The sequence below is a fragment of the Cyclospora cayetanensis genome, unplaced genomic scaffold (assembly GCF_002999335.1).
Source record: "Cyclospora cayetanensis isolate NF1_C8 unplaced genomic scaffold, CcayRef3 CcayRef3_contig_26, whole genome shotgun sequence".
In the NCBI taxonomy this organism is placed as follows: domain Eukaryota; phylum Apicomplexa; class Conoidasida; order Eucoccidiorida; family Eimeriidae; genus Cyclospora; species Cyclospora cayetanensis.
This window is the reverse complement of record NW_020312214.1, coordinates 37,927-60,519: the sequence shown is the minus strand read 5'-3', so window position 1 is coordinate 60,519 and position 22,593 is coordinate 37,927. Positions and strand designations below refer to the sequence as shown.

Genomic DNA, 22,593 nt, shown 5'->3' with positions numbered 1-22,593 from the left:
AGCCAGTTTCGGAGCCAGTAAGACATGACGCATGCTCAGAAGAGTTTTCTATTATGGTCTGTTTTTGGCCCTGTGCAGGAACATTTTGCCTTACCTTGTCCAATCACCTACTCTACCTCTTTTGCCCTCGATGAAATGAGCGTTGCTCAGGACGCCAGGACCTCTTTCTTCCAAGCACTTCTTGGCACACTAATTTCCACAACGCGCAGCCGTGGCTGCATTTTCGCTCCCATTGAGTAATCCAAGGCATACCTATGATTACGTCGTTGTTGCCAGTTCAACAGAGAAGTCACGGGCTGTTACAATATGCCCAAATTTTGCAGATAAAGGCTGCAGCCATGCCAATCCTTGTATTCTGCCTCCCGTCAGCTGACCTCAATCTTAGGGACTACGCTAACGATCGAACAGGCAGATCGCAATTCTGCGTTGCCTCCTTGGATAACTAATCCACTTTCCATCTTCTGTCAACTAATGCTCACAATTCTTGAAAATCAGTGCGATGTTGTACCAGTGCATAGTTGACCCGTAGTGGGCCCCCAACTATGGCCCTATTCTCTGTATCCCCCTTCGTTGCTCCGCTCCTCGCACAAATTCTCTTCTTCTCTCTAGCGCCTTTTCTTTGCCTGCCAAGTAGCCACTGTCCACTGTACTCGGTCATGTTTTGCAAGTTGTTTGGCTTCTTGCATGCAATTACTGTTTCGGATAGGATGACACAGTCTCCCTTCATCACAGGAGAAGCAAGTGCGTTATTTGGAGGCTGTCTGGCACCCCTTAGAAGAGCAGGCTTCCTCTGGCCGTCTTTTCTTGTTTATCCAAGACTGGCGTACGGTCAGTTGACAGGCCCAGAATCACAGGTTAAACTCTGACCCGATGTACCTCTTCCTTTTCATCTGTAGACCCAGAAATTGCGCTTGCTTATTTGCTCTTGAAACCGCAGTTCATCTAGCAGCTGTTGAACCCCATTCACTATTGTTTAGTGGTCGAGTAACTGTCCTCCCTGCCACCCTCCCATGTGATGTTTTGCATATGCGAAAATAAATCACTGGTAAGGCAATTGCTCGTATATGCCGTGGCTTTTGCAAACCAAGACTTCATATTGCTGGAGATACCGATCTACTGATAAAAATACTTGCAGAATCATTTTGAATTCTCTCGACGCTTGCTGCTGAGCTGATTTCGGTCTACATGAACGGGCCAGAGCTTTTCGGAGGACTTGAACTGCACGAGAGCCTATGCACAGACTATTGCCTTTGAATGCATACAGCCACCGTTAAAGTGCTTTCAAATTAAAAGCTCATACTAGGAGAGCATTCGTTTCCATTCAAGATTTCAGTAGCCGGCTACAGAAGTACCTTGCTTTGCAGTCCCAGACGGACTACCCATCCATCGTAACGGCTACCGTTTTCTTCTGGTTGGCATGACCTGAGAAAAGCATCCGCCAACATTTTGTCAGCTGAAAACTCATGCCATTGTATCAGTTGTGGAGTTAGTGGGTTCATATTACGCTGCAGACCAGCCTCGCCCACCCCAACAGGCTTTGTGACACCGTTCACTTCCACCGCCGGAGGGCTTTTCTAAATTGCTGACAAAGAGAAGCCCATCATTGAACTAGTAATTATCTCTAACGAATTCATGCAATTGTTCTAAAGAAACATGACATCCCATTGCATTCCACAGCCAATGGTTGTGGGGCAAACAGCTGCATCGAAACCATGCGATGCTACTTACTGTTACCCTCTACCAATGTCTTGGCGGGGAAACACAAATGTCCAGACTTACTACAAACTTGACAAAAAGCATTAAGTGTACAACACAAGGAGCCTTTTCTTTTCCCCACGCACGCGGCTCAGGATGCCGACAAGAGAATAGAGTGACAGCAAGAATGCACATTGTTTGATGCTGTAAGAACTCTGAGCGTTCACAGCAAGTTAGAAAAAACACGTAGCAGCTAGCACGAATGCACACGACATTGTGCCGTATTGTGTTGAGCTAGCGCAAGTCTTCAACAAATACGCAAAAGAACAGCCGATCCAAATAGTCAATCATTTAATTAAATTTGTGTTGAATATTGCTAATGAAGTGGAAACTGCAGATATGTGGCATATCCTCCCCCAGAGGTCTGATTGGCATCGAAGTACGAAAAGTAGGTATAGCACAGCTTACTCCTCTTAATGGTATATAGTATTTAAGTTTGAAGCCAAATAACCAGTAATCGTGGATATTTCTTTAACAGAGTCTGGTCCAAGGGTAACAGTTTACTATAAACTTAACTTTCACTTCCCGTTTCTTCAAAATCAATGGGCTGCATTTCAACAAAAGTAAAATCCATTCAATAGGCAGTGCGGCAAATTATGATGTAGCGGAGATGAGCCGAACTATGAAATCTCGTCTTACAAGACCATCATATCTTCAGAATAGTATTCTGAGGATGAAGACTGGCGGGCTCGACGCATTCTGTCACGCTAATCATGCTCTTTCATCGAGCTCAAGCTACTCTGCAAGAAGTATGATATATGGGAAGGCAAACAAATATGCCACCTCATTACTATTTCTCAACTATATATGACCTCGGTGTTAGCTCGACAAAGGAAGACGCAGCTTGTGCTTGTGCGCTAGGTGCTACATGTAATTCGCTTCGATTGCTCACAATGTTCATGCAAGACAGACGAAGTAGTCCGTCCTTCACTAGATTCTATTTAAACTATAAATGTCATAGTAAAAAGTAGCGAAGTGTGACGTACCCCACTACAGACACCCAGAAGCCCATATGTGAAAGAACTAGCTTTAAAGCACGTGGAGATAGCATATATCCAAAGAATGGGTACGAAAAAAGGCTCAATCTCAAAGAATGCAAACTCCTAAGTTGATAGGAAGATAATGAGGACTACCTTCAGCAGACCCTCTCGCAACTTCTCAGCAAAAGCCACGACGTAAATGGGGAACAAATGTGGAGAAAAAGTCACGGGCCAACAAAAAATCACAGATTCATCTATGGTTCTGCATGAAATACGATCTGTGTGGATTATTTTAATAGTTCCTTCACCTTGTGCAGCAGTAGCATCGGTCAGCTCCCCCACGCCGTCACCCAGTTTATAGAGGGGCAACGACAGGGTGTTATAAGTTTTCCCTCTCTAATACGAAATCGTTAACGCTCGAGAACTCGAAATTGTATGGTAAATAGGAGTGTAATGGAGCTATTTCTGAGCAACTCGCGAGGTTTCGCTTATTGCGCCGTCACCATCCCGAGGGGCCAGGAACGGCTTCCAAGCTTGATGAACAGCCATTGTGCACCCTATTATGGCCAACAACGATTTATTATTCCAGTTTCATGTGTTCTATTTAAAGTGAATTCCAGCTTAAAACGCCAGGACACCGAGGGCTTGTTGTCGCCTGGAACCGGGGAGCATCGAGGCAGTTTCCACACGTCGGAGCTTCGCCCGCCTGGGGCAGACCTACGAGTTCCTTTGAGCCACAGGCTGCGTCACCCGCTAGCGGGTCACATTGAGATGATATGAGAGCAAATTGCTGAGCTTTTCATGTGGGATTCCTTTTGGCGTTCTCGGCTTCCTTTCTCAACTCGTGGCTGCCCTCCCCTCACAGGGTCAACGAGCTCGATGTGAGGGGTCTTCTGGGCTATTTTGGACCTCTACAGCTGCACAATTCATCTGGCTTCCGCATTTCGTGTATCGGAGCTCCATTCCTCGGTGTTTGGTCTTTTCCATCCCCACCATCTACTCTTCAGGGATAAGCATGATCATCAGCCTGCATGCGCATCACAGTGCGCATGTGTATTGTACTCCGTGTTTTTGGCTCTTTAAACAAGTGTCTCCGTTTCTATCAGTCTGCCTTCTGATTCCTCCTGGACCCGTGGTGACTGCTGTTCTTCAGATTCTGCGGAATTTAGGAGGACATTCTGTTTGGCAATACCTCTCCTTGTTGTACTCGGACGGTGGAGGGATGCATCAGCTGCCCGCAGTATAACTCAAATGGTGACACGGGGCAGCTGAAAGTGCTTTTACTGTGTCAGGGCCTGAGCTGACAAAAGTAAAGAGAACATCCAGCCTATTAAGCGCTAGTCGTTGCCTGTTTGAACAACACTGCAGAGCACTTCCTTGACAAGCTATGGGGTGTGGGTCGCAGGTGTTGCTTGAGCCACAGAATATATCCTGGGAATTTAGCTTGTGAATACAGATATTGAGCGCCAATAGGCGTGCAAGTGCTATTGTCGTTGATGGGGAGCACCGCCTTGCCATTGATGCTTTTTTCGCTCCATTTGAGGAGTGGTTTTTGCATCTGTAGATCAATTGATATATTGCCATATTGATGGGCATCTTTGGTTTTTGCGTCGTGGTAGCCTTACGCTTCGTCTTCACATACAACCTACACCACCGCCCACTATCAACTCTGGCGTCATCCATTGTGCCTTCGCCACAGTATACACTCAAAGTAGGCCACAAAGCTGAAAGAAGGGTTTGGATCCCATGCACGAATCTTACCGTGCCGCACCTGCGGCCGGCGTTGAGCCGAAATGCAGCAGCTCACGGGATGGTCTTCCCGCGCCGGACTTGGTGGAGGTGAGCCCACTAATGCGCTCTTGCATATTTGGCTTTAACACTCATGTAGCGGAGCTTCCTTCATCTGCAACGGATGTTAAAGGAGCGGCGTCTCCCTTTTTAGGCCCCTGCAAGGCACGATTGGCCTCCGAAGTAGCTGTGCGAAGGGAGCTGTCATCGCAACTTCCAGAGGATTTGTTGAGGAGTTCCGTTTCCAACGACAGTACAGACGACAATGGGAGCAGGTCGAATGTCTCATCAAGAGAGTCAGGCTCGGAGGCTCTGCTGGCAGCCGCCCCTTCTTGGGCTAGAGGGGGTAGTCGTTGGACGGAAGATGAATGCGTTCTTCCTCCAGAGCTCAGCGCAAGACTGGCCGAGCTGAGTCATGAGGTAATCGCCTTTCAGGGAGAAACGAAGGACCCACAGATCACTCGAAGATCAGCAGCTTGCAAAAAGGGGCGCCAGGTCACTCGCAGACTAACGGCTGGCCTGCGCTTGGAATCTACATGTGGGGGACTTCCCCATGACATAAGAGAAATTGATGGCTCACATAATGCGGCTCCCTTGTTCGTGAATACCCCTCCAGATTATGCCTCACCTATCCGCACACAGTTAGGCAACAATGACGTAACAAAGGATTCGCGAAGCACCAGCGAGCAGGATGATAGCTACGAAGCGGGCAGGTCTCTGCGCCAGGCATTGTCCTTGGAGCTGACAAAGCTTGAAGAGGTACTATGCTGTTGATGTATATTGCAAAGGTTTCGCTGTCTTCCGTGTAGTTCCTATGTGGCCCTTTATGGCTTCTACCAGCTACTGGCAGAGTGCAGTGTACCCACAACTTCTGTGTTTTTTTTGGAACATGTTCAGGGCGGAGTTGGAGAGGTGCGATATCTTCCTGCTTGTGACCCTTGCCTACTGGGCTCCCCAGCGAGCCCATCGAACTGCGCGGAAGGAAGCTGTGACAGCAGCCTCCACCTTACAGATGTTGTTCTTCCGCTTGAGATTTCGGACGCCAACAAGGACACCACGGAAAGTGCTGGATCGTTCGTTTGTGGAGCGACCTTCGCCCTGCCTCACGCCTCCACTAACTCGTTTGAGCTGCTTGAGGATGTCATCGAACCTACGCGCAGCTGCGTCTCCTTTTTAGAAAAGCACGCGAATGGTCATGCGGCAAGTCACAGCGCTTTGCGGGTACGCAACTTTTGGGTCTCAGAGGCTTCTACGGGCTAAGGGAGGTTTGCCCCTGGAGAGCTCGTGTTCAATTTCTTGTTGCTGATTACTTCTGTATGTGCTGTCGCCTTCCTAGAGGTGCCTTGTGTAAGATCCTGAAGCTTGTGTTTGGGAGTTGCGATGCTGCAGCCGCCGTTGGACGCGGGGGGCGTGTTCGCGGAAGTACAGATGACGCTACTTGCGCTGCTTGAGGACCTTCATTCTGCGACCTGCTGCTGTGCAGCGGCTTCTAGCCCTGAGTCCTGTGGTTGCTGCGTCGGGGCCTCGCCGTTGTTGAACAGCAAGCAGGCCAACAATGCATCGTTGTCTGTCATGACGAAGAATGCGAAATCGGCCGGGAAGATGGAAACTGGAAGAGATAGCACAGGAGAGCTGATCCAGCCTGCGACGACATCAGGTATTTGGAACCCTTGGCCGCGTCTGTGCCTGTGATTGCCCTAATGTTAGCGGCTGCAGATTGCCCCTTATTGCTCTATGGTATCTTGGGGGATGTTCAGGCCCCTGCGGCGGCACAGATCTTGAGCAAATTAAAAGGGACCCTCACGTAGGCGCTTTGTGCTGCTCAGAAACGGCTCCACTACAATGTGGAAAGGATAGAAGCTCTCCACGTTCATTTTCCCCAGCAGTATATCGATCATGCCGCTCGCCAGTTTCTACTGTTGGGGAGCCAGATCCTGCCCAAGAGGGTATACGCGCTTCACCTGATGGCTCTGCTTCGGCGGGAGGCAAGGCTATTGGCATTGTTTCTATCGGCAGGGAAGAACGGGACCCTAGACTCTCACCTAACCCATCAGGCATTGTAATTGACGCGGATTCAGCTGGTGGACCTTTGGCCAGTGCCCCACCTGGACCAGGAACTCTGGAAGGTCCTCGCCACACTATGAAAAAGGAAGATGGGCTTTCTCCTAGCCGCAGCTTTGAAACGGGGGACGTTCTACACCTACTATTCAGGCACCATAGTGTTGTGATGATGTGCGCGGATCGCTTTGCGGAGCTCCTTCCATATTCTCACATCTTCAGAGAGTGTGTAGGCTCTTACCGCATGCCAACGACAATGCCATCTTCGGCTCGTCATTTGCTCGTCCAAGAGCTTCTGATGCTGCGGCAGGACCCGGACAGATTTTTGACACGCAACGCATTTCTTTGGACGGAGGATCCAGGTGCACTTGCATGTTTAGCGGCCCCAAAGGGAGCTCTTGACTCTGATCGGGTGCCCCGTGGGGAGGACGGGGGTCCAGTCTTGCCCCCTCAGAGTCCTGGCGGGGGGCGCAAAGAGGGTCTCCCACTTGTACATGGGGAGGGGTCTCTTAGTGCCGTTTCATCCGCTTTGACTACTGCAGGTTTAAGTTCTGGACGCTCTGGCGCTGCGTGGGCGCCCCCACTGCCCTTGCTTGATCCTACTGTTCTTCTCTGCGCCTCGGGGACTGAGTTGGTTGCGCAGAAATCTGCGGTGCTGCGGATATTACGGATATTGCGTTCGTTGGCGCCATCTTGGGCTGCGCGAGACGACAATTTTGGATTCCATTTTAAAACAGCGATTTCGGCTACTTCCTTGGATTGCTCAGAACTACGAAGTTATCGCGTCGTTCTCCAGTCTTTGTCCCCGTTTGATGCGAGAGAATGGTCGCGCGATCAGCTCATGGAAGTTCTCAGTGATCTTGACTGCATACGGCTTGCTTGTCGGCGCCGGCGGAGCCTGAAATCAAGCGTGGCACGTGTGCAACGCTTAATCGAGCACCCTGAAGGAGGTGCTGTTGGCAAATCGTGGAACGGAGCAGAAAGGGGAGCAGTTCCACGGCAGCTGTGGGAACTTAGCAGCGGTGCCATACCGTCTAGCAGCGATTCGGGGAACTCTCTGTGTCCTCCCCGGCAAGCACTGCGGGGAGGTCGAGACCCTGCTGACGGACAACTTACTGCGGGGAATGGGGGTCTCACAGGTTCTGTCAACGCCTGTGGCTCAACTGTGCTGTCAGCCCGGCCGCAGTCCCACTGTTCAGGGGGTGAATTGAATGGTTCCTTGCAACAGGCTACCTTCCAGCAGCTGTCCCCAGCCGCAACTTTGGGCAAAGCTGCATCCAGACCTGGGGCCGCTGCGGGCGTGCGTCTGAATGAGCGCGAAGAGATGGTCTCATACCCCGATAGCGACGGTACGCTTGCTTGGCTGGTCCTTATGCAAAGTCGGGCGGGTGCATGCATCATGGAACAAACGTGAAACGTCTCTGCTAGCTTCTAGGGGGATAGGCGGCGGGGTGTCGGAATGGCCAGCCGGTGGGAGGAACAAACGGGCATCTCATGGCTGAGAGGCGTAGAGGGGCAAATAAAGGAGGAATAGTCAAACATTGGAGATGCTGTGGCCTGAGGAAACGTTTCGGGCCATTGGAGTACATTTCACAGACAAGTGCTTCAAAAAGCGTTGACATGCCCGATGTTTCAAGCTGCATTTGCACTAGGAAGAATTGGGGTGCTTGTATGTGTGTGTGTGTGTACGTGTGTGGTATTATTGCAGTGGAGTCTCAGGCACTTGGTGGTGGGGGAGCCTCCGTTCCTCCAGGCATGGCAACACCCGCCGGCTCATCACGGCGGGGCCAGTCGCCCACGAGTTCGTCGATCGGTGCACGGCGCAACGCGTGGGGATCTGATGCTTTCGGTGCAACTGCCAATGGAAAGACGGGAAATAGCAGCCCAAGCGATTGCCCAATGCGGCAGCAGTACGCCGTCCGCGCTGCAGAGCTGCCCAAGATCAAGGGCGTTTTCATTGGAAAGAAGCATACATGCTGGGTCGCCCAGTGGAATGATGCCAATGGTGAGTCTCGGTTGGGCTTCTAACTTCACTTATGTGTCAAAACTGGCGTGTACCAGAGACGTTTGTCCAGTAGTGGTATACACTACCGCGTGCAGGCTCTCTCAGCACCGCCGTATGACACGCGCCGTTGTGAGCTCCGCAAGACAGGAGTAAGGTCTGGTCGGATTCATAGGTTCATGCTTTCTTCCTCAGGCCAGCCCCGGCAGAGTTGCTTTAACATCAAGCAACATGGTTTCGAGAAGGCTCGACGCCTGGCTGTTCAAGCGCGGCAGACGTTAATGGGAATGTCAACTTCAAAGACAGTGAACCCTGTGCCAGCAGAGACCCATCGTACAGCAGCACAGCCTGTGCAGCCAGCACCACCTTCACCTCCAGCCAGCCGAGAGGTGCCACCATCGCCGACGAGGCTGCCGGGTACCGATTATACACTACAGCTCAAGTTGCTGGGTTCTGCGTATTTCCCACTGTTAACGGATGTAATGGCCATGCTGCTTCTGTTTCGCGCACATCGCTTCAGTACACAAACGTCATGTTCTTCCCATCTATAGTAAAGCTGTTCTGTGATTTGATTTACTCAGATTTGCTCTTTATGAGAGACCCAGCAACTGCAATTGCAGAGGCTTTTGGCGGTAGAAGCATCCAAACGCCAACGGCCATCCTTCAGCACCAAACAGTCAACACAAAGCTTGACGCTCTTGCTGCAGCAACCGAGGGGCCGGCGATTCAGAGGGAGTACAATGGCGCTGCATCGGTAGCGGGCTCGAATAACCTTCGTAGCCTGAGTCCTCAGCAGACAAAAGGGTTAGCTGCTGGGACTCAAACTGCGAGGAACTCTCCACGAGGCGCCTCGCAGCGGCCAACAGGTGCTGGGGTTCCTTCATCAGTTACCACTGCAGGAGCTGCTGTACGAAACTCTACAGTGGAAAAACACTTGGCAGGTGCTTCACAAGCGTCTATGCTGTCTGTGCACGCCAGCGGGACTTCCTCTAAGCAACAGAACTTGCTACAGCATCGGCTGCAGCAACAGCTAGAAGAGCAACTCCAGCAACTTCAACAATTGCAGCAGCAGTTACTGCAACAATCTTGCGCAACAACACAGCCCCAAATTGGAGCATCTTCTGCTCTGGGTCCCCGCACCTCCACAGGATCTGCGTATTTGGGGCTAGTTGACGGCTCAACATCGGCAATGGCATTGGTGAATTCATTGCTGGAGAGTGCTACTGCAGCGCCTGCCAGAGTTCCTTCTCTGAGTGATCTGGTGCATGGGAATTCCAGGGATGTTCCAAGGGCTCCGTTGATTCCGCTGCGCCCCCCGGAAGGGCAGCATCAACAGGCAGCATCACCTACGTCTTTGGCACATGTAGGCGAACGCCTATTACCTATACAAGGCCCTCAGTCCTCTCGTGGAGGGTTAGGGACTTTGGAGTTGCCTGAAGAAGGAAACGTGCCGCCAAGTACTCCGTTTGGTCCTGCCGAAACTCTGGACGACGATGGCCATGCAGGATGTACAAAGCGCAGCAACCGACTCCTTTGCGCTCAAAAAGCAGGCAAGCGCACATTAGCCTCTTTGGCTAGAGAGTTTCCCACTGTAGGGGGCGTCACCTACAATGTGAAGGGAGCTTGCTGGGAGGTGGCTGTAAAAGGGCGCGAGGCTACGAAGGTTTTTAGCACGAGGAAATTTGGGGGTCTTGAGGCCGCGTACGGCGCAGCAGTGATGTGGAAACGTAGAGTGGAAAGAGGCGAGGCAGGAGCAGACGATGGAGATATGCCCGATGGAGATGGTCTGGCCGATGATGAAGATTTAGACGACGCTGAGGGGCCTGGCCGGGAACCTCCTTCAGCGCCTTGGGAAGCCGGCTTAGATGACAACGAGCCTCTGAGCAAACGCATAGCGTGTTTTAGATCCAACGTCTTCGTAGGCTCACTTGGCGCTCCCACGCAGCAGCAGCAACCAAGCTTAGCGATGACCTCCCGGCCACTTCACGCTGCAGGTGCTCCTGTTGGGAAACCTCCGGTTCAGCAGCCCTTGTCGAGGGCAACTAGTGTTTGATGGCCCCAATGGAAGTTCACCACGCACGTCCACTGGTGTGCAGCAGCCAAGCTGCCCACGAATTCTGGCCACGGTAGAGGTTCTTATGCATGCCAGGCCATATTTAAATGCCATTGTAGCGGTCAGGCTGTCAGCAGTGCAGCAGATCGGTCCAGTACCAAAACTCGCAGGTTCCAAAATCGAGACTTTTGATCTGTCACTACGACTGGCGGCACTAAAAAAATCTGGAATATCTTTATTCAAGAGGATTACAATTGTACATAGAGTTGGCAAGTGCGTCCATTGGCGACTAATTCGGCGAAGAGGCCTCTAAGAAACATATACATATGTGCAAGCACTCCTTGCACATTTCTATGGTGTCTACTCAGTTTCAGTATAACATTGGGGCCCTGAGCAAGGCAGACGCTTGAGCATGCGCTTTCATTCCAAGCTACTGGCGTCTACCAGTTTTGCCAAACTTCGCGGCGATTAAAACTCACACTAGGATACGCTGCATCTCGGTGGGGGTGAATTCGACAGACTTTTAATTTATTGTTTTGCCTTAATAAACGCTATGGCGTTGAAGCAAAGCTGCTCAGATACATTGTATGCACAAACGAAGAAACAACTTCGGGGGGGTGGCCGGGGGGAGAGGGGGGCACGCCGGTGGGCCTGACGGCAGTGCCGCCTCTAAAAGGCCCCAACGGGGCGCTAGGGGCATGAGGATTGTGAAAAAAATTACATGTGCTCATGCTTAATGCAAAACCCTTTGCACTCACTATGCGCATGCAGCATATTTTGGGTCTTGCAACTGCTACATATTCGGCTCGCTGCAACCTACCTTTCGTGCTCTCCACTGAACAGGAAAACACATTTGCAAACGCGGCATGTATTTTGCACTGCTGTTGGCCTTAGACCCTGTAATTCGTCTTATATATCATCCTTCATTCTGGTGAGTTGGAAACCATGCATTTGTTGTGCTTTTTAATGTAAGGTCAATCTGCGGAAGACCCACAAGACTGTCCGCTGGCCGTATGGAATATAGCTTAAGGAATACCACATATACGCAAGCCACTGAATGCATACAAAGAATACGATGACGAATCCAACCTTGATGTAAACGCTGGACAATAGGGTGGCGATTAAGCTGCCGATGAAGGTACAACTCGTTATGAGACGCGATTTGTCTGTCATATTCCTAATCTGCTGTATGGGTCCGACAAGGAAAGTAGTCCCAGCCAGTCCAATAACGTTTCCAACTGTGTACGTGACCGCAAACTTGTTGTTCTTGCCTAACAGCATGTCATTGAAGGAACCTGCAGCAAAACCCATTGGGAAAGGTTATCCTGCATCTCTAACAAGACCTGCCCGCTCCTGTACAGCAAAGATTGGACACCATTATTGACTTTTAAGTGACGGTATGCAGCTCTAACGATTACAAATGAAGTCGCAAGCAGCACGTCAACATACGCCATACCCTCAAATGGACAAACACATTCAGCGAGAAGAAAACCACGATGGGCGACATGAATCAGATACCTGCTTACCCATTGACACGGCTGAGAGGACGAGCCCGCCTAGGAAACAAGTAAGCCATCCCAGTATCCTCTCAGTATTGTTAAGCGGTTCGCAACAACACCAGGTGTCCGAGTCGTCGTCGTCATCAATGTCGATGTCATCAGCAAACGCCGGTACAGAGGAAAACCATGATCCTGCGCTGCGAGCGTTTGTTCGGCCGTTTTCCCGGATAGGGCCCCCCGAAGGTTGAAGTTGTTCTGAGCCAGGCCGCTGTAACTTCTCGTCAGGAAGAAAGGGACGGGAAATAGGGAGGAATGATGCCATCCTTGCTCGAGTTTATCGTAGCATATTACTGACGCGATGGCCGAACAGGGGGAGAGGTAGGCGGGCAAAGCAATAGAAGCCACTTCAGTAACTCAAACACGTAGGTATACTTCCAATGAAGCACACGTTTAGGGGTCACGAAGAGTATCTCTTCGTTGTGCACTTGTATGCCAGAAAGAATGAATTAATATCCTAGGAAAGGTCCACCATTCGTAAACACACCCACACCGGGGGCAGTTATTCCGGTGACTACGTCACTCTAGTCTTGGTCACCTCGCTAAAGCTGCACTGCTCCAGGAGCTCAGACATGAGGAGCCTCTGCCAAGGGTAGATATTCGCAAAGATGCGCTGGGAAATGCACCGGAAGCACACAAGGGAGAGACAGCCCATTCGCACTGGGTTCCAGCGCACTAAGGTCAGATTCGCTGATCCTCATGAAATGGAATCAGCTTGGCACAAGCCAGTGATCCGTGTGAATTTGTATGAGGCGAACCAGTACTACAATATCACAATAAATATCCACAGCCACTCTGGCGATCCGTCACCAAGTGCAGAACAATCATGCAGCCTCGCACCTCAATACTCTTTCCCTGCTCTATTTGTATGCAAATGGTGGGACGGATAGGATTTTCTTTGGGGCATTGCCCAGTGAATCCTGCATGGGGCTTCCATGGGGGCTGTGGGCTGGCATGCAGCGTTGGGGTACTCGGGGTGGCGGGTACCCGCTGCAGGAACTTGCTTATTCGCCAGCTTTGGCTTCTGGGTGTTTGGCTCTTGCGGGTTTTTGTGTGGAAAATCGACCATTTTCATAATCCGTGGGCTTCGGGTAGCAAGCTCTTTCTCCCTGCGTCTGCAGACTATTGTGCAGCAGGCCGCGTTTTGCCCACGCCTCCCAAGACCCCACGCCCTTCTGCCGGTGAACGAAAATGACCACACGTCTAGTTTTCCGTCGGCACAACCATTATAATACCGCCTCGAACCGTGTGAGGCGCGTCAAAACCCCTGGTGCGAAGGTCGTATACCTCAACGTCCGCAAGCAGGCTTCTCGCCAGAAGTGTGGGGGATGCGGAAGGCTCCTTCCGGGGGTGAGAAACACTTCCCGATTAATCTGATGTTAGTGTTTTCCTTCTGTTTTACTACATGATCTTATCATATTCTCCCAGGTTTCGGGCTTCGGGTGGTCTGGACTCAGCCCGCTCCAGCCCATACCAAGTGGGAAAAAGTGGGATGGATTACTTTTTCTCACGTACATATTCCTACATTCAGCCAGTTTGCTTCTGCAAATCGAGCTCAGGAGTACCAGGCGGCGAATCAGTTGTGGACTGCCCTGTTTTTTGTAGTTGAATATAGCCAATTCTGTGGCCTTGGTTCCATTCATGTCGTCCCAGTGTTTGCCCGGCAGGACTAGTGTTTTTTGGCTTATAATATATTGCCACCTGGAAGGACCCGTCATTCCCGGACATGCCTCTTCGGATGTCTAATCGTGCGTTGTTCAGATCCCTGCACGCCGCCCTCCTCAGTTAAGGCTGTTGAAGAAGCGCGAGAGGAGAGTCAACCGTGCATATGGCGGCACCCGATGCCACTTTTGCGTTCGCGAGAAGTGAGCTTTTATTGAGCTTCCTTTCATCCGTCATTCTGTCCCATTGTTGATCAGTAGAGTCCCATGATTCATGTCGATATTTTGGCCTTTACAATATGAAAGTGTTCCTTGGCGGCTCCCATGCATTGCGGATTACTGCTTTTGCTTCGTCGCTGCAGGGTGCTTCGTGCCTTCCTGGTTGAAGAGCAGAAGTGCGTGAAACAAGTCCTACAAGTCAAGGAGAAACAGAAGAGGGAAGAGGTGAAGAGCGAGAACAAGAAAAACAAGAAGCGCACCAAGTGATCGCATTAGCTCCAGTGCGAGGCTATTCAGTCGTGGTGGCAGTTGCGAAATGCTGCAGCAGTCACTGCGTAAAGCTATTTAAACTGAGGCAATTTCAAACGGTTGTTTTGTAACGGAATAGAGAGATGTAGGAGACATAGAAATTGGGGTACATACAGAGTGTGGCGGTTACTTCCTTCGCCACCATCGAATATGCCATTTTCAGTGCTGCGATTCTCGGTACCCTCCCAGTTATACTGCTTAACGGGTGTCGTAGTTTCAGCAGTTAAGGAATCGTCTTTAGTGGACGGACGATAAAGCAGCACGTACAGAGCACGCATATGTCAGTTCCTAGTCATGCGCCAGCGATTAGTACGGCCCAGATATCTGGAAACGGTGGTATTGATTGTGGCTCGCAGCACCCTTTGCCCTGAATCGGCATGGAGCGCAGCGTGCATTGCTCCTTTCAACAGGCTTTGACGGCCGATACCCTTTGCTGAGTGAGCTGATTGCTGCCGTCTTGCCACACTCGAAAGCAAGGTCGGCGGGTAGGCAGGGTTGGTACAATTTGCGTAGGAGCATAAGGGCCTTTTTTTGGCTGGATTCAAGTAGGCACATCTCAACAGTTAAACTTATTTCTTGTCGGAGCTCATGAATCACGGCTGGGGCTGAGTATCGGTTGCCCGGCCGCAGCAGGGGGCCGCACTGCGCTAAGGCCTGATTCCGTTGCGTCAAATTCAGCGAAGTCTTCCAATTTTAGCGCATTTAGGCCTGTCACGTCTTTGTTTTTGTTATGGGTCTCCAGGGAAATTGTTATTGGTGTGTTGGTAGCTCAGCCACTGGGGAAGGCACCGTGGGGGTCCAGTCCCGATCCTAGCGCCACTCTGGGGACCGTTGCGAAACCGGCACTTCAGGTCACTATGATTGGAAAGAAGACTCACAGCCAGCTTGGTTACCATGTGGCGTGCTCTAGGGACGCCTCTGCGTGCTTCGACTAGGGCCCTAGTCGTTCGCGGGGCCCCAGGAGGACTAACGATCCTGGGAACAACGGTTAGCGAGAATCTGGGCATTGGCTGGTGCACGAGAGGGTCTGTTCGAGCCTTTACAAAGGCCATCCCGCCAGTTCGCAACCAGCGGTCTCGGCACAGCTCCGAGTGGATCACACGGCACATCACAGACACCTACGTGCAGCGCGCGCAAGAGGTACGCAAAGGACGCCATTCAAATCTGTTGCTACTCGACGCATGCTGTCCATTCAGGTCTCGTGCGCGCTTCCGGGTGCTAGGATCAATAACAGCGTGCAGCTGCAGTTTAACGCCTGTGTAGTGTGAGAGTCGTACATACAAGGAATCTATCCATGTTAGGCATTTCTTCTATGAAATTGCCAAATTGGCTACTCCCTGTGCACGTTTGATCGAGGCGTTGTCCGTTTGAGGATGCCGTATCTTGTTTGAAGCCAAGGACGAGAGTGCAACGCCTGCGGCGTCTCCCGGTTTACTCCTTAGCGACATCGGGCCCCAGCCTAATCGTTGTGCTGCGTTGCAGTGTGACTACCGAAGCCGCTCTGCTTTCAAACTTGAGCAGCTTGACGACGAGTATCTTTTTCTAAGGAAGGATCGTATTGTTCTTGACCTAGGTTGCTATCCTGGTGGGTGGTGCCAAGTGGCCGCCAAGCGATGTCTCGTAGGGCATGAAGGCGCAAATTGGGCGAACGGCGGCGCCTTAACACCCTCTTCTTCCCGTGTAATCGGCGTAGACATTGCCCACATGGACCCAGTAAGTGTGACTCTAGGCACACTAATAGAACGGAGGCTCAAAGGATTTACTAGCAGTGCGCGTGTCCTGCGGATGCCACAGTGAGTGGCATCGAATGCAAGGATCGAACATCGTGTTCACAACTAAAGCATACGCTGACAGATGCCTTATAGAGCTCATATTTGGTAGTATCGCATTAATCCTGTGGGCTGTCTTTGCAGATACCCAATGTCCAATTCATCCACGGCAGAGTCGGCGAATCTACAACGCTCCAGGCCGTGCTGCAAGAGCTCGGGGACCAAAAGGCCGATGTTGTACTCAGCGACATGGCCCCCGCATGCACGGGCATCAGGCACGACGACCATTTTAATTCGATTGAACTCTGCCTCTACGCTGCTGACCTCATGGAACAGGTGCGCCAGTTTTTGGCCGGAGGTAATGCTTTTAGGATTGTGTCAAGATTCGACCGCTCAGCTCATGGCAGGCAGGATATCTGCTTTTCAACTTGGCTGCGGACATCAGGTGCTATGCCTAGGAGGCACGTTCGTCGTAAAGATGTTCATGGGCAGCGAGTCTGGGAAGTACAAGGCATATCTTCGTAGTAGATTTGATAGTGTTTCCTCCGCCAAACCGCGGTAAGGGTCGTTTTCTCTTAGATATATTGCGATGTACGCGCAGCACAAGCCATTCAGATGCCCATTTGCTTTCTTGCCCTAGTCCACACTGCTTAACACGGCTTCTACCTAAATACAGGATGTTAAGCTGCAATGTGTGTTCTCTGATGTACCTGACGCATGCATAAATGTACTTTGTGGCCTGTAGGGCGTGCCGACAAGAATCCAGGGAAATGTATTTTGTCTGCACCGGTTTCAAGGGCCGAGACAAGATGTCTGGAGAAGTCCAAATCAAAGGATCATTTTCTTCACGGGAAGGATATGCCTAGTCGCTTGTCACCCCGTGCATTACCGCAGATGCCGCTGCTTGTCAATTGGACGGACCCGACTATAAACGGCCAGTGATGGCCAGCAAATGTCAGCGGCAGTAGGAATACGCGCGACACGCTGTGTGTGCGATTCACAGAACAGGTTGACTCCATGCGCTACTGTCCTGAGTCCAGAACATCTTGGCGCCGCTGCAGTACTACCAAGCTAGCATGTATACGCGAGTATACATACACTAGAAGCTTTCAGGGGCTCAGGAAGGCTTCGCAAGGAGAAATTCTCTTTTCCTGAGTAATAAATTGTGCTTTAACTTCTTTTGCCAAATTTACAGAGCACGTTCAGTCTTCATGAGCGCTCGGAAGGATCCCCGCCTGAGCAAAGTTTGACACGAAATAAATGTCGATTGGGAAGCAGACACGCGAGAGAGTATTTTACGACAAACACAACAGTGTGACGCAGAAGTAGTGCAGCTAAAGAAAATACAAACATGTTAACTGGCGCATGCCTACCGGTATCCGTTTGCAGTTTACTGCAAGGGTTGTCGGGTAGGCGCAGGCCCACGAGTTTTGCAGCCTTTTGTACGTCATGCACACCCATTGCAGGAGCCGCCTTTTCGTGCTTCTGGTAAAGAGTGTCCACGCTTTGGACGACTCTAAAGTAGGCCACAAGGTGTGCAAGAGCTGCGGGGTTTTCCGTGGCAACTCCTGCGATTTGATTGGCGATAGTAGTGATAGTCTGGTCCACGGCCTTTGCGGCTGAGCTTGGCAACAGTAAACTGCTGTCAGGCTGAGAGGCATGAACTCTGCTGGATGTCGGCGAGTCACAGATCTGTCGACATACCATCCGCTGCAGTGACTCCCTGAAGCATCGTACTAATTCCGCCATTGCGTACGCCAAGGATGCGAGTGAGAGCTCAACAAGCAGCGGATGAACAAGTCAGCTGTTACCACCTCTGAAGACAAGATACATAAACGGAAATGAGTCGTTTAGTCAATTCCGTACAAGCTCAAGAGCAGAGGCGCGCTCCGTGGCAGCACGGCATTCCCTTACCCATAGGCGCTGCTGGGGGGTCTTCCGAAATACAATGCAAAAAATAAGCGAATCTAAAATCAAGGGGCAAACTGAATTGCATATGCGTCCGCTAGATGCTGCGTCGTTTTGACGTCGTTCCTTCCAGCATGCGGGAGTCGCCAGCAGCCCCTCTGTAGTTGCCGCAAGTACAAACACCTCAGCACCACATCGATAGTAGATATTACAGTCTTCTTAGAAAGCCATCAACTCGCCTTTTAGAGCTCTATTGATGCACTACCTCTCATGTAGTGTTAGAGTACTCCGAATCCGGGTCGTTGTGCCTTGAGATCGACCCTTGAACTTCCGGGCATGGCTGGGCGGCAGAAGGCCACACCCACATGGAGTTTTACAGCACTGGCCGCCAATTCCAGAGGCAGTGGCATTGTAAGGCCCCGGTTGCGTGCCTTTTCCTGGCCACAGCCGACAGGGACGCCGTGAAATCGCCTCCAGAAGACCTGGGGCACAGCAAACCGCAAGCTTGCTACTTGCGCGAGGCTAACCCATAGGAGAAGGCCACGGTGAGAACAGTGCAATGCAGGTGATTGTGGAGGATAACGCTGGTGCGCCGGCCAGCGAGGCCTCGAACGCAACGCAAGAATCGACCAAGGAGCCACACGATCACGCACAAGAAAAAAAGCCAAACCAGCAGCAGCAGGAGCAACCACAGGAGAACATCGACGACTGGGAATCTGCATCGGAAGCTGCGCCTGAGCCATTAAGAGCGGAATCCAAGCAAGGAACGCCAAAACCTGTTAGAACGTGTGCACTGAGAGATTCCGAACAGGAGTGGGCCGTATACCCGGAGTCCAACTATTCCTTCGAATATGACAGCGCGCTTGGCAGGAAGTGGAGCGCAGGCGTTGCCGAAGAGCTTCTTTTGAAGCGGCAAGAAGCGTATATGCGTGAAGGCACGCGCCGGTCGGTCGCAGCCCTTTTCTTGGTGCATCGCGCGGAGTATCCGCATGTCTTGCTACTTCTGGATCAGAAGCAGCAGAAGCACAGCCTTGTGACTTTCAAGTACAAGACATGGCAGAAGCCGAGGGAGGTGCTGTACGACAAGCTCCAAAAGCACTTAATCAAGCTTGAGCAGGGTTCAAAGAGGAAATGGGTGGCCCAGCAGGCCTCAGCAGAGGGCGCTGAGATGGAAGTTGGCGAGTTTCTTGGCGAATGGTGGCGTGGGGAGTTCGATGACGAATTAGTGCCATACCTTCCTCCACATGTTACCCGCCCTAAGGAGAGGGTCAGGGTTCACCAGGTAATTACTCACCAGGCATTTTCAAAATCTTAGATAAATACCTAATGTCTGTATTCTGGATGCACTTCTAGGCATAAGTAGGGGCTGCATTGTAGCATGGTGTTCAGCATTTGTATTCTGTGAATAGTACTGGTGGCTCAGGTGCAGCTACCGTATCGGTGTTCGTTTCGCGTTCCGATGGGCTTCTGCCTAACCGCTATTCCCATCTTCGAGCTTACTCCTCATCGCGTGGGCACAGCAATCGGCGGGCTTTCCCACATTCTGGCACGTTTTAGCATCCGCCTTAGGGTCCCTACCGCGGACAAGTACGAGGCCGCTTCCTTTCTTGAGAATAAAATCGAGCCAGATGCGGAAGGTGCTTGGACCGGCACCGATATAGCCGAGGCAGCGGATCGGTCCGAAGCAGCGGTTGCAGCTGGTGAAACGAATCAGGCACCTGAGGCAGTTGAAGACCTCGAAGTGCTGCCTCCAGAGCTGCAGCATCTTGCCGAACTTGAAGAAGCTTTATAAAATGCAACCCTGGATCAGTTTATATGGAAGCAACTGCTTGCAGGGAATCCTCTGATGTAGCAGGTCAGCACTTCAAATAATTGCTTGCGGTTGCAGTACCCACCATGCACCACTACAGCGGCACTTTGCCACACGATCCCTGGCAGCACGTGGGCCAGTGTTGTACGCATCGATTCCATGACTTGCTGTGAGGTATCTTTGACTGCGCTTGTAACCGCCTATTTTCTTAATAAACAGGACTGGAATTCGGCTTGGCCCCTTTTTCCACGGCACCAGCGCGCCTTTTGCGTATTTGCCGTAGAATAGACTCTTTTTACATCTTCCAGATTGACATTGTGCTTGAAAACCTGTAAATGCCCCAGTAGAAGCCTTGAGAACATGCCGGTAGCGTTTGGTGTGGTGCACGGAAACGACGACGGTCACCGCAAACCCTCCTCGGGACAACCGATCGTCATATAACCCGAACTCACTACGTATCCTTCCACATGTCATGCTTTTGACTTGTCTCACTATGTTTCCGACATTCCAAATAAATCAAAACGGTATCAGAAGCCTGACCGCTGGACAGATGGGGGCTGCGGGCGCGTGGGCGGGGCCACTGGGAGTCTCGAAAACGCTGTATACCGAGGAGCACTAAAAAAGGATCCCTTGTAGTTTTACCTACCTTGAAACAGAAAAGATGTGCTGAGTTTTACTTTATCTACGTGAATTACCCTGAATTGCGGTCCACAGGCGACGCACCATCGAGCACGGGCGGATTGCTTGCCCGTGCCGCGTCCCATATCCCGTAGTGCAGCTCTTTCTAAAATGTACTGAAATAAAATTTAACCTGCTTCTCTTAAAAGAACCCTCCTCTTACTGTTTTTTTTGAAAAACCTTGGACTAGTGGTGATTGGACGAATATTCGAGAATTGTTGCTGAAACGCTCGTGGTTGCTGGGATCCTGATACCGCTACCCTATGTCTCCTAGGTGCTAGTAACAGGGACATGCCTTCATAAGCAAAGAGTTGAGCTGACCCCTCACAGCATCGCATCCCTTAGTGCTGGCTGCTGCCAAATGTCCACAAAACCGCCTACTGACGCCATGGTGCGGAGGGCTTAGGCCTCCGCCAAATGGTCAGCTTCCTCCGTGGTTCCCAAACAAACACCTGAGACCGTGTTTAGAAGTTGGCGACTCAGTCGCTTCCTTTCTAGTGTCATATGGATCTCACATCTGGTTAACTTTGCCGGGTATAAGGTCCGGAGTTGGCTTAAAACAGCTGCTACATCGGTTCCCTTTTCCAGCAGCAAGGAGACGATTAGCGGGATCTTTATCTCATACTAAGAATAAGGATTTCGCCATGAATGCGAAGAGTGATCAAAGAAAACGGCCTGTGGTCAACCTACTCAAACAGTACCCAGTGGACGATCCGTCGAGGAGCAGCAAACATGGGGAGGTCACGGAGGAAGTTGTATGCCAAAGTAGAAGCACCGTGTGACAGGAATGACACTCAATGTCTGTGTGGCTATACCGGCCCTACATTAGTTGCAGTGATCGTAGGAGCCTACCCAGGAATTTATTGCTGCCATGTGAACAGGACCGAACTATAGGGCGACGAGTATGGAGGATTTACGGGCTGATTTCAGCAAACAACTTTGTTTGCTTTCCCAGCATCAAAAATAAATATGAAAGCTTAGGGATTAAAGCAAATTATGTCCGTCTGCAATACTCCTGCATAAGCACTTCTTAGTGTTCTAGGCAACACTGTCATTTGCATAGTAGGGCCAATGCACCAACGGGCGGTCTAGTGTGTAGCCCTTCAGGGTTCGTCATTAGTGCATTATGTTGTGCGTCCGTGATATTTCCAGGTATATGTACAGTTTAAGCCCATGGCAAATAGGTTTTTCGTGCTACACTTCGACTTGATGACATGCAAAAAGCTGCCCATACGGATCACTGTAACAAATCTTGTGAAAAAACCTAAAGTACGTGGCATCGAAGGGAATTGATTGTATGTAACTACACAGCTATGTAGTGGTGCGGAGTCTGCCTCTTTATGCATTTCACTCCGTGAGTTTGAAATAAATCACCACAAGTTTGAACACTCTGCTGCGAGCTCAGGTCTGGGCCCGCGTCGTGCAGTACCCGTTCCTGCCGCCTTCCCGCTGGGTTCAGCTTTGTCTACACATCCCGAGTATACTGGGACAGTTTACAAAGCTGCCTCCAACAGGAAATACGCTTGTGTCAATTCAAGTTTGCTGTTCTCTCTATCTTAGAGGGCTGTTCACCTCAGATACCCTATACACCACGAATGTACGGCAGCACTCAGCCTAGAGCTCTTCGTCTAGGATTACCTGTTTGCAAGGCTCGTGTAGTGGGATGCTTGTGTTCACCTCTCTTTGGAGGAAGGAGGTTGGATCGGCATTAATATCGACACAATGGGTGCTGCAGGACCTTCCCCGATGCCTACGCCTGCAAGAAGCCTCTGAAACCGGACCAGAAGAACTTCTGCCCTGGGTATACGTACCCATCGGCTGTCGCTCGCCGGAATGCAATCAAATAAGCTGTAGTACCACAGATCGCAGCACGCCGGAGCCTCTTGAGGGTATTTCACACAGGCATACGTTTATCGCTCCGTCAGAAAATGACCTTGCACTAATCTGCGTAAGCATAGAATTCTTCCCTGAGCTAAGAATAGCTCAGGCATGCAGTTAACATATGGCCTCACAGCAAGAGCAAGATCCTTACATGTCTCGCTGTGTC

The 22,593-nt window shown here is 51.0% G+C and overlaps 7 protein-coding genes across 7 annotated transcripts; 5 read left to right on the top strand and 2 right to left on the bottom strand.

Moving 5' to 3' along the window:
* The first annotated feature begins 4,481 nt into the window (after positions 1–4,481).
* LOC34618366 lies at positions 4,482–10,636 on the top strand. Its single transcript, XM_026338423.1, has 7 exons — positions 4,482–5,282; positions 5,421–5,744; positions 5,913–6,180; positions 6,281–7,930; positions 8,290–8,586; positions 8,779–9,000; positions 9,165–10,636. Exons 1-7 carry the CDS (start codon positions 4,482–4,484, stop codon positions 10,634–10,636), a joined length of 5,034 nt encoding a protein of 1,677 aa, XP_026194208.1.
* A 963-nt stretch (positions 10,637–11,599) lies between these two features.
* LOC34618365 (vesicle transport protein SFT2B) lies at positions 11,600–12,457 on the bottom strand. The gene is made up of 2 exons (XM_026338422.1): positions 12,163–12,457; positions 11,600–11,931 (listed from the first exon to the last, which is right to left on the bottom strand). Exons 1-2 carry the CDS (start codon positions 12,455–12,457, stop codon positions 11,600–11,602), a joined length of 627 nt encoding a protein of 208 aa, XP_026194207.1.
* A 926-nt stretch (positions 12,458–13,383) lies between these two features.
* On the top strand, positions 13,384–14,339 carry LOC113147546 (60S ribosomal protein L34-B-like). Its single transcript, XM_026338453.1, has 3 exons — positions 13,384–13,542; positions 13,954–14,057; positions 14,216–14,339. The coding sequence occupies exons 1-3, from the start codon at positions 13,384–13,386 to the stop codon at positions 14,337–14,339; spliced, it is 387 nt and encodes a 128-aa protein (XP_026194238.1).
* Positions 14,340–15,275: 936 nt separating this feature from the next.
* Positions 15,276–17,016, top strand: LOC34618364 (ribosomal RNA large subunit methyltransferase E). Its single transcript, XM_026338421.1, has 5 exons — positions 15,276–15,521; positions 15,864–16,094; positions 16,295–16,486; positions 16,596–16,708; positions 16,896–17,016. Exons 1-5 carry the CDS (start codon positions 15,276–15,278, stop codon positions 17,014–17,016), a joined length of 903 nt encoding a protein of 300 aa, XP_026194206.1.
* A 343-nt stretch (positions 17,017–17,359) lies between these two features.
* LOC34618363 lies at positions 17,360–17,899 on the bottom strand. Its single transcript, XM_026338419.1, has one exon. It carries the CDS (start codon positions 17,897–17,899, stop codon positions 17,360–17,362), a length of 540 nt encoding a protein of 179 aa, XP_026194204.1.
* Positions 17,900–18,617: 718 nt separating this feature from the next.
* Positions 18,618–19,850, top strand: LOC34618362 (pre-mRNA cleavage factor Im 25 kDa subunit 2). The gene is made up of 2 exons (XM_022731696.1): positions 18,618–19,340; positions 19,482–19,850. The coding sequence occupies exons 1-2, from the start codon at positions 18,618–18,620 to the stop codon at positions 19,848–19,850; spliced, it is 1,092 nt and encodes a 363-aa protein (XP_022590049.1).
* Positions 19,851–21,190: 1,340 nt separating this feature from the next.
* LOC113147541 (WD repeat-containing protein 90-like) lies at positions 21,191–22,545 on the top strand. The gene is made up of 4 exons (XM_026338418.1): positions 21,191–21,301; positions 21,428–21,544; positions 21,699–21,815; positions 22,282–22,545. Exons 1-4 carry the CDS (start codon positions 21,191–21,193, stop codon positions 22,543–22,545), a joined length of 609 nt encoding a protein of 202 aa, XP_026194203.1.
* Positions 22,546–22,593: the final 48 nt, after the last annotated feature.

What these genes read in the sequence shown, in the direction of transcription:
- LOC113147546 (XM_026338453.1), top strand. Translation starts at nt 13,384, where the DNA reads ATGACCACACGTCTAGTTTTCCGTCGGCACAACCATTATAATACCGCC. An exon ending in GCGGAAGGCTCCTTCCGGGG is followed by an intron (nt 13,543 to 13,953) that starts GTGAGAAACACT and finishes TGCGTTGTTCAG; the next exon opens with ATCCCTGCACGCCGCCCTCC. An exon ending in CACTTTTGCGTTCGCGAGAA is followed by an intron (nt 14,058 to 14,215) that starts GTGAGCTTTTAT and finishes TCGTCGCTGCAG; the next exon opens with GGTGCTTCGTGCCTTCCTGG.
- LOC34618364 (XM_026338421.1), top strand. Translation starts at nt 15,276, where the DNA reads ATGTGGCGTGCTCTAGGGACGCCTCTGCGTGCTTCGACTAGGGCCCTA. An exon ending in ACATTGCCCACATGGACCCA is followed by an intron (nt 16,095 to 16,294) that starts GTAAGTGTGACT and finishes CTGTCTTTGCAG; the next exon opens with ATACCCAATGTCCAATTCAT. An exon ending in GTTTCCTCCGCCAAACCGCG is followed by an intron (nt 16,709 to 16,895) that starts GTAAGGGTCGTT and finishes TGTGGCCTGTAG; the next exon opens with GGCGTGCCGACAAGAATCCA.
- LOC34618365 (XM_026338422.1), bottom strand. Translation starts at nt 12,457, where the DNA reads ATGGCATCATTCCTCCCTATTTCCCGTCCCTTTCTTCCTGACGAGAAG. An exon ending in CCTCTCAGCCGTGTCAATGG is followed by an intron (nt 11,932 to 12,162) that starts GTAAGCAGGTAT and finishes GTTTTGCTGCAG; the next exon opens with GTTCCTTCAATGACATGCTG.
- LOC34618366 (XM_026338423.1), top strand. Translation starts at nt 4,482, where the DNA reads ATGCACGAATCTTACCGTGCCGCACCTGCGGCCGGCGTTGAGCCGAAA. An exon ending in CCAGCCTGCGACGACATCAG is followed by an intron (nt 6,181 to 6,280) that starts GTATTTGGAACC and finishes GGGGATGTTCAG; the next exon opens with GCCCCTGCGGCGGCACAGAT. An exon ending in CTCATACCCCGATAGCGACG is followed by an intron (nt 7,931 to 8,289) that starts GTACGCTTGCTT and finishes GTATTATTGCAG; the next exon opens with TGGAGTCTCAGGCACTTGGT.
- LOC34618362 (XM_022731696.1), top strand. Translation starts at nt 18,618, where the DNA reads ATGCAGGTGATTGTGGAGGATAACGCTGGTGCGCCGGCCAGCGAGGCC. An exon ending in AGAGGGTCAGGGTTCACCAG is followed by an intron (nt 19,341 to 19,481) that starts GTAATTACTCAC and finishes CTGGTGGCTCAG; the next exon opens with GTGCAGCTACCGTATCGGTG.
- LOC34618363 (XM_026338419.1), bottom strand. Translation starts at nt 17,899, where the DNA reads ATGGCGGAATTAGTACGATGCTTCAGGGAGTCACTGCAGCGGATGGTA.
- LOC113147541 (XM_026338418.1), top strand. Translation starts at nt 21,191, where the DNA reads ATGAATGCGAAGAGTGATCAAAGAAAACGGCCTGTGGTCAACCTACTC. An exon ending in GGGAGGTCACGGAGGAAGTT is followed by an intron (nt 21,302 to 21,427) that starts GTATGCCAAAGT and finishes CCATGTGAACAG; the next exon opens with GACCGAACTATAGGGCGACG. An exon ending in TAGGGATTAAAGCAAATTAT is followed by an intron (nt 21,545 to 21,698) that starts GTCCGTCTGCAA and finishes TGATATTTCCAG; the next exon opens with GTATATGTACAGTTTAAGCC.